This window comes from Atractosteus spatula, chromosome 14 (genome assembly GCF_055471065.1).
Source record: "Atractosteus spatula isolate fAtrSpa1 chromosome 14, fAtrSpa1.hap1, whole genome shotgun sequence".
Lineage (NCBI taxonomy): Eukaryota > Metazoa > Chordata > Actinopteri > Semionotiformes > Lepisosteidae > Atractosteus > Atractosteus spatula.
This window is the reverse complement of record NC_142719.1, coordinates 19,232,580-19,246,915: the sequence shown is the minus strand read 5'-3', so window position 1 is coordinate 19,246,915 and position 14,336 is coordinate 19,232,580. Positions and strand designations below refer to the sequence as shown.

The window sequence follows — 14,336 nt, the reverse complement described above, 5'->3', positions numbered from 1 at the left end:
CTGGGGTAACACCCTTACTCTTTTCAAGAAACACTCTAGGAATAACATTACATCTCATCCAAAGGATAGTACCTGTTTACAGTATAGTGTTCCCATCACTATACTGGGACATTAGAACCCACACAGACCACAGGGTAAGCACCCCCTGCTGTCCCCACTAACACCTCTTCCAGCAGCAACCTTAGTTTTTCTTAGGAGGTCTCCCATCCAGGTACTGACCAGGCTCACACGTGCTTAGCTTCAATGGGCTGCCAGATGTGAGTTGCAGGGTGATATGGCTTCTGGTTAATAACTGGCTGTTGATAATACATCTGAACACTTAAGCATCTCACAGATCCAGCTCTGGACATCAGACATGGCCTGCATCGTTCATTCGATAACCCATGAGCTCCGCATAGTCTTCAGCAACATGTACTGTAAGTTCTCCTGGGTTCTCCTTTTGTAAGAAGTTAGACCTCAATTGTCTTAGTTGTGCAATATTCTATTCTACTGTAATTGCAATCTAAGGCTAATCAGCTTACAGCTGATTTAATCAGTGAATGCACACATACTGTAGCTGACATTGTGTGACAATCTGAAATTCTAAATGAATAAATCTTTGGCAGCTAAAGTGTGCCAGTACACTCACGACACAACAGCCATCATGGGTAGGAGAGCAGAGCAATGAAGCCAGTTCATATATGGGTATTATTAGGAGGCCAGGATTGATCTGTTTTGATGCTTTCTATGTGTTGTTTTGAGCCCAGCTGATACTTTCCTTTAATTGTTGGGCTAAGTTCTTTAATAACCAATATTATTTGGTTTATTTTTTGGTATATTTTTATTATTTAGTATATGTTTATTTTGTTGTATTTCTTTCACCAATTAAAGATATATTGCCTTGATTTTTAATCAGCCTCCACTGAAGCTAACACAATTGTCAATAATTTAAATATTTAGGTCTGTACATACATTAGGTTGAATATTTGAATTAATCACTCTTGGCAGATCCAATACAATGAGCTGAATAACAAAATTGATGATTAATCATTGATTCATTTGTTATCAATCATTGATTATGACCTGTACAACCTACTATGAGCATAAACTTCACCAGCAAATAGCTACCAAATTGCTTAGCATTGCATGTGTGTGTTACTCACATGAGAGATTCCCCTGGAGAATAGCCAGTGAAACCCACCTACAGTACATCAAACAGGAAACGGTTTCTATTTATTGTTTGATTTTGAACGGGTTCCTGCCTCTTACAGCACGTGTTTGAAACCTGCACACAAGGTCAAAATAGACACTACTTGAAACCCTGTCAATATTTGACCAATGCAAAAGCAAGCAGTCACACTTCTCCAGCTGGGACATCTGTTGACTTACAGCTTGTCCAGGTATGGCCAACCCAGGTCCGGAAGAGCCACAATCCAGCAGATACCTCTTTTTTCAGAATCTTGTAAAGGCATGGAACATACAAAGTTTGAGGAAATCATTTGATTCAATTATGTCACGGATTGGCAGCTTTGACCTTTGACAGACATGACGATAATGGTGTTTCCATTTCTGATGATCTCTAAACTTCCTTATTTAACAAATCACTGTATCCGTGATATAGCTCTTTTGTTTTATTTACATTCAAGTCCAGGTTATTGCTATGACACCACCTAAGGAGCTGTACAACTTCATCCCTGTAAGTGGAATCGTCATCATTGCTGATCAGGCCTATTATAGTGGTGTCATCTGCAAATTTAATGATTCGGTTGTTGCTGTGTTTTGCTATGCCGTCTTGAGTGAACAGGGAGTACAACCTTGGACTCAGACAGCAGCCTTAAGGGGTTCCAGTGCTCATTAAGTCCAGTTGCAGACAGAGTTGCACAGACCTAATCCCCTGAGCTTTGTTACCAGTTGGCTGGGTATGATGGAATTGAATGCTGAACCGTAGTCCAAAAACAGTATTCACACATACGAGTTCTTAGTGTCCAGGTGTTCCAAGCCTGTATGTAGAGCCAGGGAGACAGCACAATCCACTGATCTGTTGTTCTGGTAGGCAAACTGCAAGGGGTCCAGGGACTCTGTGATGGAAGAGTTGATGTGTGACAACACCAGCTTCTCCAGGCATTTCATCACCACAGATGTTAATGCTACTGGGCGGTAATTGTTCAGACACATCACTTTTGCCTTTTTGGGGAGTGGAACAATGGTGGTTTTTTTGAAGGTAGGGACAATGGACTGTGACAGGGAGAAGTTAAAGATGTCTGTAAACACTGTGGTCAACTGGGCTGCACACGTCCTAAGGTGGTGGTATTTTTATAGATAGTGTCACAACATTTCTCCCATGTTAGGTTTTTGTCAATGACCAGTCCCAACTACTTATAGTCATTGACAATTTCAACAGGCTGATCATCAATTATAGTGGGTTGAGGGGGTGTGGTATTTTTCCTAAAATCAATAACCAGTTCCTTTGTTTTTGAAACATTTAACTTAAGGGAGAACTTGTTGCACCAAAATCATTTAGAATGGTCCCATGATGATATTCCATGTGTCACGATCGCTAACCCCTCCTCTTAAGGGAGCTCCAGTCCTTCCTCGTTCCCTCCCATTGTCTGCACCTGTTCCCTATTCCCGTTCCCCCTTAAAAGCCAGACGCAGACCTCACTCCTGGTTCCTCATTGATTTCCACATCATGAGAGCCCGGGGTCTTGCTGCGTCTGGCTCCGTTATGCTTTTATCTTCCTAGTTCCTAGTTCCTGGTTCCCCTCGCCGGTTCCGACCCGGTTCGTGTTTTAACTCCCTGGATGGATCCCCTGGCCTTGGACTCTACCCTTTGTCTCAGATTACTCTTTTGGATTTCCTACATGGATTGTTCGCCTGGATTCACTTCCCCTGGACACCTGCACTGCATGGACACGCCCCCCGTCTCCAGACCCTTTTCCTGCATGACCATTTTTTCCCCTTGTGTCTTCACTATTCTGGATCGTGTCGTCCGCATAGGGCCCGGAAAGAACTGTTCGTGACACCATGTCCTTTAATAAACTGACCAGGGCTGTGTCATCAGCAAACTTAATGGGATGTCTATTTGTGTGTTTGCTTATGCAATCATTAGTGTACAAAATGTACAGCATAGGGGACAGCAGACTACACAGCCCTGTGGTGATCCAATTGATGTGTAGCGAATGTCAGATAAGCACTTCCCCAATTTGACCTGTTGAGACCTGTTAGTTAGGAAGCCTAGCACCCCCCTTATCAAGTTCTCATTCAGATTGAAGTACTTTGAGAGTTTCTCTTCAAGCAACAGTGGTTGTATTCTGTTGAAAGCAGAGGAGAAGTTAGCAAATAAAAGCCTTACAAAGGTCCCTGGTTGGTCCAGATGTTGATAGACCAGATTTAACAGTGTGTGTATTGCATCGTCTACTCCCCTCCGTTCCCTGTGTGTAAACTGCAGGGGGTCGATGAGGGCTTGTGTGCTCTTTGTGATGTGTTACTTCACTATTCTCTCAACAGTTTTCATTGGGAGAGATGTGAGGCCTACGGGGTTGTAGCTGTTAAGGCCACTAGGCTTGGCAGTTTTAGGAATAGGAATTTCTTCCACAGAGAGGGAATGATCTGTAAGTTTAAGGACATCTGGAAGAGAAAACTAAAAATATTGCAAAGCTGATCTGCACAAGATTGTAGGACCCTACCACATACATTACCTGGACCTGCACTTTTCCTAATATTGATTTTCCTAAAAAACTATTTTGTTTTGTCCAAGTGTTTAAAAAAATTGATTTAGTCCAACTATTAAACCTAATGCTGTTTAAAATCAGGACTGGCAACTCTTGCCGTAGCGCATTGAAATGGTGCAAAGAAAATATCAAACAGAGTTTTAAAAATCAGACTTTGTTTTTATAAAAACATAATGTGTGTGAACAAAGAGGTAGTGATGCAGAACCGTGCCTACTTGCTATGATGTAAAATAATCTACTGTGACTATTTATATTCATGCATATGACTAGAAATGGAAACTCACCCAGCTGTAAAGATCGCTTTGCCATTACGCTCCAGAATTGAGCTACAGTAGCAAACAAGGACCCAATACTGAAAGGGAGTGCAATTATGGCACAAGAGAGTATTTATGGGAACATCTCCACCATTCAGAATGAAATACAGAATATTTGTCAGCAGCAACCATTCCCAGGTATGTTTTATTTTATAATTGCATAGACTTTTCAATATCTTTGACGTCTGAGTGTCTTAATGCAAGGCTGTGATTGTGTGTGCATTCTTTCCAATCTGTGAGATACATCGCTTTAAGGCTCAGTACCATGAGCTCAGATGGGCAAAGCTGGACTGCTGTCTTCATAAGGGCTCCCAGGTTTGGTCCTGAGGATCTGGAATCCATGATGTTATAAAATACAGTAGCTTAAGGGACATTGGTCCCTTGTACTGGGAATAGTGGCATAAAGGGGGTTAAGAGGTCAGGACCAACACCATTCAAAATCTCTTAAAGGCAGGGCAACAGACACAAAACTTAGTGGAACTTTGTGGAAGTTAGGAGAAAAAACACCAAAGGAGAAAGGTGACAGGGCTTGAACAAACACACCAGTTTGTTTTAAATAAACAGAACCCAGCATACTTCAAAGTCATATTGGAAGAGTCGTCAAATGTTATCACTTGTAATCACAGTTCCGGATATAATTGTACATATCTCATCGTCCCATTGCAGCTCAAACGTTTAATTATGGAATGAGCACCATTGAGCAGGAGATGATCACACAAAGATTTAACTGGGAAGAAGACCTCAGTCAAAAGCAGAAGAATGGTACAGTACCAGCTTGGGATCTTTTCTTGCCATATTCTAGCACATTTGATATCTTTATAGTTACATTTATGGGTTAGACTTTGTAAATAGCAGGAAATCAACTAGATGAAAATGTTTTATGTGCCCAATAAATAATGTACTGTTAGTGGAAAATTAAAAGTACCTTATGCAAGCAGTGAAAATAGCTGCTAATTTGGCTAGTTCTAACAGATTTGACCTCCTCTTCTTATGACCAGCAATGGGGATGCCAAAGATATACAGGAATATAAAGTCAGGGAGCTCTATGCTCCTTTTAAATGAGAAATGGAAAAAGCCCTTATCCTTACTAGAAACAACAGAGGTCCTGAGGTACTTCTCCCCTTTGCTGTTCTTGTGTAAAAGTCCCATATTATTATAAAATAAAGCTTAGTTAAAGACTATGACCATAATCAGGTTTACAATCTATGCAATCTATACTTTTATTATTAATTCATTTGGCTGACACTTTTACTTAAAGTGACTTACCCAGCAATATACTGGGTACTAATGTACTGCATCATACTGCAGGAATCAATATGAATCATCTTCCTCAAATTGTTCTACTTGAGATTTGATACCAAGCCTCGTTAGTTATAAAGACAGAAATATGACAAAGATATGCGAGGGACTTTCTTTATGTTCACCAGTGGCCAAATATACAGTCAAAAGGTTGTACAATGGAGTTGGAGAGGTGGTATACATGACTCACTCTGCCCCTTCAATTATAACAGGTTCCAACACAGGAAAGAGAAACAAGAAATTAAGCACAACATTGAGAATAGGAGGAAGGAAGAGAACCGCTTTTATCACAAGGAGCTGTGGGTGGAGAGAACACATGGAATGACTTGAAAACAAGTGCACAAGCTAATTAGTTGCAATGAGAAAATGAGCAAGCATCAGCTGAATTTGTCACGATGTCTATGTGTCTTTTTTCTTTTGTTTTCTTTTTTGGTCCCAGGACTCAAGAAGATGCAGTACATTGTGTACACACTTGGGATCCTCTGTATTGGGATGCTAGTCTTTGGATTTGCTTTGGGAGCAACAAAGTGTAAGAATCCTGCCAAAACAGGCCATAGAATTAGCATATTCTCATTTTCCACTGAAAATAATCCAAAATCCTGATTTACCTATCCCCAGTGCCTTCCGGTTGCTCTTTGTATTGTACGGTATGAAGTTGTTTTGTTCTGTATATTAAACAAACATGCCCTCCTTTAGACGATAAGATGAGACATTATCTCTGAAGCTCTGCTCCACATCAGAATTCCAGCAGCCACATTACCATATTCCAAGGGGCTGAAAGAATCCTGGTTAAAACTGCAATTATCAATGTTCGATGTAAAACAAACCCTAGGACCTACACAGTACATGAGTGTTAAAGGGCTCAGCGCACTGTGGAAGTTACAAAAGTGATGGTTAATCCCCCTCTAAAATCTAGATTAAATCTAATTGTTGCTTTGGCTTAGTTATCCACTGTCCAGGAAGTGGAGCTGAGGGTGTCTCATATGTACCACATACTGTAAACCAATAAAATCTACAATTCAAGTTCCAATAGTAAGGCAGGGAGGCGTACACAAAGTCGAGTTTCTGGGAGTGTCTCACAAAGACCTGTAAAAATAATTCTGACTTTCAGACCTTCAGATGTCTTCAGAGGTAAAGGAGGTGGACAAGGACGTTGCCCAGTTCAGACTGCAAGGTCAGTTTAATTTCTTAGAACATGATGAAGGTGGATCTCCTCTGGAGACTCACATTGAAGCAGTGAGTCCAGCAGTGAGACAGTCTGTCTTTTATTCTTTTATTTAGACTGCAGCTTCAAGACTCTCCTGTTTCGTGTTGTACAGTAGGTAGACAACTAAAGAAACACATACTGGCCTCCTCTTTCCCTGTTTTATTTTCCTTCTACCATTGCATCACAGGAATGAACACAGAACTCAGTGATGGTGGAGGAAGACACAGAACACTATACATTTAAAAAACTGAAAAGAGTGGAAGACAAGAGTGAATGTGCCAGAGTGTGCCATATTACCATATCCAAATACCTTTACTAGCTACCAAGGAGGAGTAATGTATTGAACTTTCTGTTTATGTGTTGAAATCAGTATACATGGTATCCTAATTCACAATAGGACCATAGATATTGACAATTATATACAAACATAACACAGAAGGGATATGTATTGTACTGTATGTAATGCAATGCAATCAAATCCAATTTTGCTTACCTTAAAATTGAAGGTCTGTTTTTTGAGGCTGGTGTGTAGTGCAGGGCCTGTTTCCTGATTGGACTATGGTATTTTTATTTTTGCAGCTGCTCAGCTTTCATTGCAGTTAGTCAGCTTAGAGCAGCAGATGGAGAATCAAGGTCAGTTTGTGCATCTTTTCTTATGGGGGTCATCTGGTGTCCGCCATTTGGACGATAACCTCTAACCCTAACTTTAATGCTACACTATATATTAAACACCACAACAAATTTCAAAGTTTGAAAGGCGTTTGCTCCAGGTGAAATTATCTTGATTGATCGAGGGTGATCGATCAGGTCACCCTCAAGCATCCAAACTAGCGTTGACAATGTTTGCCAGGACTGAATCGCACGCAGCCTGTTCAGCGCATTAAATTTTAACTTTGTAGCATGTCCTCAGGAGATCATGAGCTTGAAATGGAGCTCTGACAATGTCAGTTGACATGACAAGGTCATACCAAGTTCAGCTTCTCATTTGATTTCCTTGACCAGAGGAAAATTAATCTGCTAAGCAGAAATTCAAGCTTTGATTAAGCAAAGAACAATATCACTGTAATTATGCCTTTTAATTGAAATGAGGTGTGAATGAGTGTCCACTTATACTGTACATATCCCTAGCCTCTCATGCAGCCTTAGACAAGAAGAAGGTAGAAGGGGAGATCTCCAAGCTACAAAGCAAAGGTCAGTCTCCACGCGCATAGTTAGCCCAAGAGTACAGACTGGACTCTTTCTGCATTCACCGTGAGTTTTATTTTTCCTGTCACACCCTCTGCAGCCAGAGGGCGCTCCTTCTCTGTCCTGTCCCTAGTTTCCGGTCTGCTGTCCTTCCTGTCCCTCTCTTTCCCTGGGCCTATATATTTCCGGGTCTTGCATTCCGTCCTGGCTCAGCATTGACGTTCGGATGTCCTGAGACCCGCCTAGCACCAGGGCGCCCCACATCCGCTCCCTGAGGGCATAGGTTTCTATACGGCAATCCTGAACTCTTTGCACTTATGAGCCCGGGCCTTTTTCCCGTCTCGCCGCTACACATATGGGTCTTTTTCCGCTCTCCTGTTCCCCACGGGTAGTCCCTTTGGACCTCAGTGACATTTCCAGATACTGACTTTTCTTCCATGGTGCTGAAGTTAAAAACATGGCATAACTTTTTTTTAATCTGATATGGGAAGAATTGGGAGGGGGAGTGTTGAATGGAAAGATTAAAGATATATAGTAATAATAAACCAGGGATAAATATTACCTTATTAAAATATTGAGAGGATTAGAATTGTACTTCTGTCACTACCTGGATTTTAAAAAGCTAAACAATTAGAAGATTTTAATTAAGTTTCAATTTGAATTGTCAATACTTTCCAAAGAAATATACTTACAATAGTCCACTTAAGCTGCTCTTGACTTAATAGCATTAGCAATGCAAAACTATGTCACTGTGGAAAAGACACAGTGACACAATCATGAAGGGTCTGACAACCACACAACTGTTAAAATGTACTGTCTATGTGTTCAGCAGATTTCAACCTCATCTGTTATGTCCTTTTTTCAGTCTCTCGGATTTCCACAGAGGTCCAAAATAATAAAGATGAGTTGTCTTCTCTAAAGGGTAAAGGTTAGTGCAACAGTTTGAATTACTGTGCTCATTCTTTATTCATGAAATAATAGAAAATTAGAGTCACTCTTCTTAAGGAATCTTTGAAGTTACCTTCATACTTTCATATTATTTTTACTCATTGAAAATCCTGAAGTGCTTCATAATTCCTTTCTTTATCTAAATGTTGGCTTGCCAAACTAACTGCAGTAGCTGTTGTGGAACAACTGCTCTCTGAAAAGTCTGTTCACCTGGAATTTTCTAACAGAATGAATTATCCCCTAGAAGTGGGTAGGGAAAGGAACTTCCTAATGCATTGTGCCAAAATCTCCATCACAGAAGCACTCCATGCTTTGATGTACAACATGAAGAATGGACATTCCTTGAACTATAGCAATCAATCCTCCTTTTTTGCAAGGGGGAATCTGCTGTCAGTTGCCAGATGTGTTAAAGCCTGCTGTGTTTTCCTGTTTTTGTCTGTCAATCTTCAGCTTGGGATGACAAACTCTGCCCCTGTGGCTGGAGGCACTTCGGTGGCTATTGTTACTACTTCTCCAAGGGATACAGGACCTGGGAGGAAGCGAAACAGTACTGTCTCAACCAGGACTCGGAGCTCACCATGATTAAGAGTGAAGCTGAGCTGGTGAGAGACAGCTGCCATGCTACCAGCTGTACCGATTCAGCTGTTACACCGCTCAAGTTTTCAAAGTGGTGTCAAAGCCCTCATTCTCAATGCTTTTACAGAATTTCAAGTTGTAATCTGCTGGGTGTTTTTAACCTACATAGGCCCACAAGGGCCCTAGAGCCATGCAGACCCTAAGGCTGGGGTGTCCTATCCTGGCCCTGGTGGAAGGCTGCGTCTGCAGGTTTTTTAGGTCTTTTTAAAACAGCAGCACCTCAAGAGCTGAGGGATGCTGTCATACTTGTCCATTTAAGAAAGCCACCTTGTGATTTAGCTATTAAAAGCTGTGTTGGATTAAAACCTTGAGGATTTCAACACCCCCCTCATAGTCAGGATTGGACATTCTTTACAGCGTTGGCAGCTAATAAATTTCAACGCAGGCTTAACTTCATAATAAAGTTGCTGATGTGTTAAAAATACATGGTTTTGCATTCTAAATGAGTTGCTGCTGCATTAAGATTAGTGATGTCTTTGAACACTCCTGGCTAAAAAATAACTTTTATAAATACTTTCTACAGTATTTACCGTTGTATTATAGAACAACACAAGGACCTGACAAGTACAGACAATTTAAACTTTGTTACAAGAATGTCAACAAAATCCTTCTTGATTAGGGAGTTTAAAGGACAGTTCGGAAGACATTTTCCAGAAATGGTTTTTAGTTTTAACAAGTTTTTACAAGTTTTTCGAAAAATCTGTCCACTAGAGTTACCACTGCATCTTAAAGATCCATCTGGTTTACACATTTGACAAATGAGTGCACTTTCTTACTCAGGCAATAAGCCCTTGTTTGAAAGACAATGTTTTGTAAACTATTTTTAAAGTATCATTTTTACAACAGTTTATTTGCTTATTTTGTTTTTATTTCAAGTTTAAGACTAAAATCCATATGATTCTTCATCAATGACTGTTGTTTCCAGCAATTCATTGAAGGAACTATCAGGTTAAATCACTGGGTGGGACTGAATGACTTACAGAGGGAAAATGACTGGAAGTGGCTGGATGGCAGCTCCGTTACCAAAACGTAAGTGCTGAGAGGGACTATCCTCTTAAACCTGACTTTGACTTACGACATTCTGTTCCTTAGTCACTGCAAGTTTTCAGTTCGTCCTATGCCAAAGCATAGATTGACTTTACTTCAACTCTGTGGGCCTTGGTGCCTTAGTTTAAAAAGATCTCTGCAGAAAATGGGTAAGTCCGCTAATGGGTAAGTCCTTCAGATCCACAGTCGTTCAGGAATTCTAAGCATCTTTGGTTCCCCAATTATTAAAAACTTTTAAAAACCTGACCCATTACAAAACTCAAAGCACTGAGGGTTGTGAAGGTCAACTCCCAAGCTCAGGATCTGTAGGTTACAATCCCGCTCCTTCCCAGATCTTTAGCAGCTGAGTTGTGAAAATAAGTAAAACCTGCTAGATACCATTCATTTCTTATTCATTTCTATTGGAACTGCCTGTTTTTAACCTTCGCTGAGTTCCATCAAAATATAAAGCACAGGGTTGGTTGGTTTATCACAGCACAGCTCCAGTTCTCAAAACATCAGTGGGTGTTTATTCCACGGATTCCATGGATATTCCTTCACTAAATCCCTTATACTCCCCATCGATGAGAGTGGAATCTTCTCATTGAAACCCAACAGCATTGAATTCTCTTGCGGTGGGTGGCCAACACTTTGGCTCAACAGAATTCATTGCTGCTGGGGGAGGGGTTATGTGACTAATTGCTGGGAGAGTATCTAAGAGACAGGTGTTGAAGCCCAACTCAGGATGAACTGTGCACATGATAGTGAGACTAACTCAATGAGAGGGAAATCCTGAAGAGTAACAGACTTTTCTGTCTTTAAGGTTTTGGCTTCCTGGAGAACCAAATGATCATGGAAAGGAAGACTGTGGGGAGATAAAGAATGGCAGACTCAATGATATGCCCTGTTCCTTCAAACAGCACTGGATTTGCCAAAGAGCACCATAACACTGCAAATTATTAGGTGATTCTGTTTGTACTTTCTATTTTACAACTGAGTTTAGCACCATGCATTCACTTGCATCATGAACTCTAGTGAACTCTGCTCTAGTGAACTCTGTAGAAAATTGCTTGAAGATCTACATTATATGATATCCCATTTTGTGCTTTAAATAGTGTATTGTTTTTTGATTGACATTTTTTTTGTTCTGCTTTTAATGTTAGCAAAAGCTTTTAAGTGTCATTTTTAACAGGAATTGAATAAATACAAGTTCAAGGTTCATATCTGATTGGAAATTGGTTGTTGGCTATGAGCTAAAAACCCTCAAAGTCTTTTATGTGATCATGTCCTTGTTGTTTCTGTCAATATACTGCGTTCTGTGAGCATACCACTCAGTACATTCATGTGTAATATTGATTACCCTTCCTCAAACACATTCAGAAAGAAGACTTAAAAACTTCCAAATGTATTAAAGTCAGTGTCGTAGAGCTTGCATGGCTTATCTTAAAAGAAAATCAAAATATGTCGTAACACCCAGGAGTTACCTGCCAAACTGCATACCAACACCATTAACAGAAAGACTATAATCACTATCCTTCTTGATTATATATATAGCTATAATCAAGACAACTTCTTGAGTATATCTACCCTTAGAGTGCATACTGCTTTTCAGCCATTTAATTCATACTCACCCAGAGGACACATCTTTCCTTTCTACCACAAGATAAATATTTGCCTTTAAAAACATGCCAGTTTGCATTTTATTTGAGATTGTGCCTTTCCAGTAATGCATATTTAATAATGTCAGCATTTTTCAAGATCAGGCAGTCACATTTCCTGAGCAATATATCAAATGGACAAAACACTATTTGGCATATCACTCAGGAGAAAACAACATTTCCTAATTATTTTCTTTTACTGATTCAGTATAATTCAGCATACCATTCTCTCTTAAAACAGTGGCTCCCTGTAAAAAAAGTTCTTAATCAGGCTAACCGATTTATATTTTCGTTTTAAAGGCAGATTTTTAAATTCATAAAACATTGAATAAGACTCCCAACTGCCAGATTAATTATATCCATAATTACTTATGAAGAGAAATTAGCTAATTGTGGGAATATTTATACATTATCAGTCCCACCTGTGTCAAAGCACCATGTATCAATGACCAACAGTATCAAGAGCTCTTTAGACAGAGTTAAAGTTGAGGACAGTCAGTTTAAAGCTCTGAATGCTAAACCATAACACTTGAAGTCGGGAATTCCATTGAATTGTATTCGTAAAACTCAGACCTGAGTGCAAAAACAAGTACACTATGTTATGCCGCACCCACAGATGAAAATTAGGGCACAGCAATATAATGATTGCCAGAGTAGTTTCAGCAGTGGAGATTAGATGGATTTATTAAATAATTAATGAGGTAATGGGGAAAACCCAAATGGGAGAAGTCCTGGAGCAATCCGGAGGAGGAGGAGGAGGAGGAGGAGACGACGACGACGACGCACTACTGAAACTCAATATCTGGACCCTGAGGAGGGATCCCTCAGGGCTGAAATAGTCTGTGATGTTCCCTTTAATGAGGTTGATAGACCCAGCCTGATCTCACTTGAGATGGTCCTGACGAGCTCCTTCCACATGTGGAATGTGGAATGTGGAATGGAATTTGGTGCAGGTGCACTGGAGCCCGTCAGGGCATCGCACACTAGAACTCAAAACAAGACATAAAAGTCAAAACAAGCAAGTGGATGAATTAAAGACATTGGTTGGACCTGCTGATGTAAACTGCCATTGAAATGAAAACCAACACATACTGTACTGTTCCAGTCCTGCCCCAGCAAGTCCCCTGGAGCTTGATTGAAAACCACTGTCCTAAAGTACTTACACAGACCACACAAACAGACCATAGAATGAGGAAAAAATACACATACAATACCTGTGATAAAGCAGTCTGATAAGCAAACCTGGGATATAAAGTGTAGAAAACTGGATCTGGCCTGTAGTCATTGTTCCTGGCTTGGCTTGAGATAATTTTGAACAGACACCTGCTGTTGTACGTGACACCACAGAAATACAGTAGCTGAAAGGCAGGATAACGTCATCAAGAACAGCCGCTGGACCATAAGTAGAATATGGACTCTTAAATCGTCATTCATGGGAATAACATGACTGTACTCTGACTATAAATCCCTCTGTAACACTATTACAATTTGGGGAACTGTGGGAAATACACCTCATGTGTGTCTCCTTCAGTGATCTCCGGAAGTGGCCATTTTTGTTATAATTAAACTCATCTCTGACCATCACTGGACTATGCTGTGACTCCTTGCATCCGTACCAAAGCACAAACTGACATGGAAAAAGTCCAGAAATCAGAATTCTTACAGTAGGTGTAAAGGATAGTGCTTATGAGTGTATGTTTTCCATTGGGAAAGAAGGAGAAACTTCACTGTTCACGTCTGTGTGGCGACCCTTTTACAAAGCAGACCATTGCCCCTGGTCTCTGCTGCATGAGATGCGTGATGTTACAAAAGAGGTAACCCCAGGCTGGACCAAGACCTCCCACTACACAGTCTGACCCTGGCCCCCAGAGATCTCGGCTCTTTCAGCCCCCCTTAAACAACACCCGTCCAGCACATGATCTGCAACTGGTAGAAGTCAGTAACAGGAAGCTAAGCCTTGGCCCCAAGAGGCCTGGAGCCTGGTGACAGTTTGATACATTGATGTCATGATACGCCTAAGCGGACAATAATGATCACATATACGCATTATTATATACTCTAGCTGTGTGCGAATAAATAAAGAACCATAGAAGCTCTTATTTCCTGATTTGTTGAAATACACACACAAAGAATGGATACAAATGACAGGAGGCTAGCATGTCTGTATATAGTGTGCATTACATACAGTACCATACTGTAGATCTATGGGTTAAGGGACCGAGATGCAGGACTGTTACAGTGTTTTCATTCACAAGGTATTGGTTAATTGCCAAAAAAACACTGAAAGTTTAACTTCAGGAAACAGCTTTCTTTTCCTGTTTAAGCAAGAATAGCATTTTTTTTCCAAATAAAA

At 40.4% G+C, this 14,336-nt stretch overlaps 1 protein-coding gene across 1 annotated transcript; it reads left to right on the top strand.

Moving 5' to 3' along the window:
- The first annotated feature begins 4,080 nt into the window (after positions 1-4,080).
- On the top strand, positions 4,081-11,545 carry LOC148820863 (uncharacterized). Its single transcript, XM_088932841.1, has 10 exons — positions 4,081-4,162; positions 4,691-4,785; positions 5,756-5,852; positions 6,435-6,497; positions 7,110-7,163; positions 7,659-7,721; positions 8,581-8,643; positions 9,114-9,265; positions 10,225-10,328; positions 11,149-11,545. The coding sequence occupies exons 1-10, from the start codon at positions 4,081-4,083 to the stop codon at positions 11,270-11,272; spliced, it is 897 nt and encodes a 298-aa protein (XP_088788967.1). The 3' UTR covers positions 11,273-11,545.
- Positions 11,546-14,336: the final 2,791 nt, after the last annotated feature.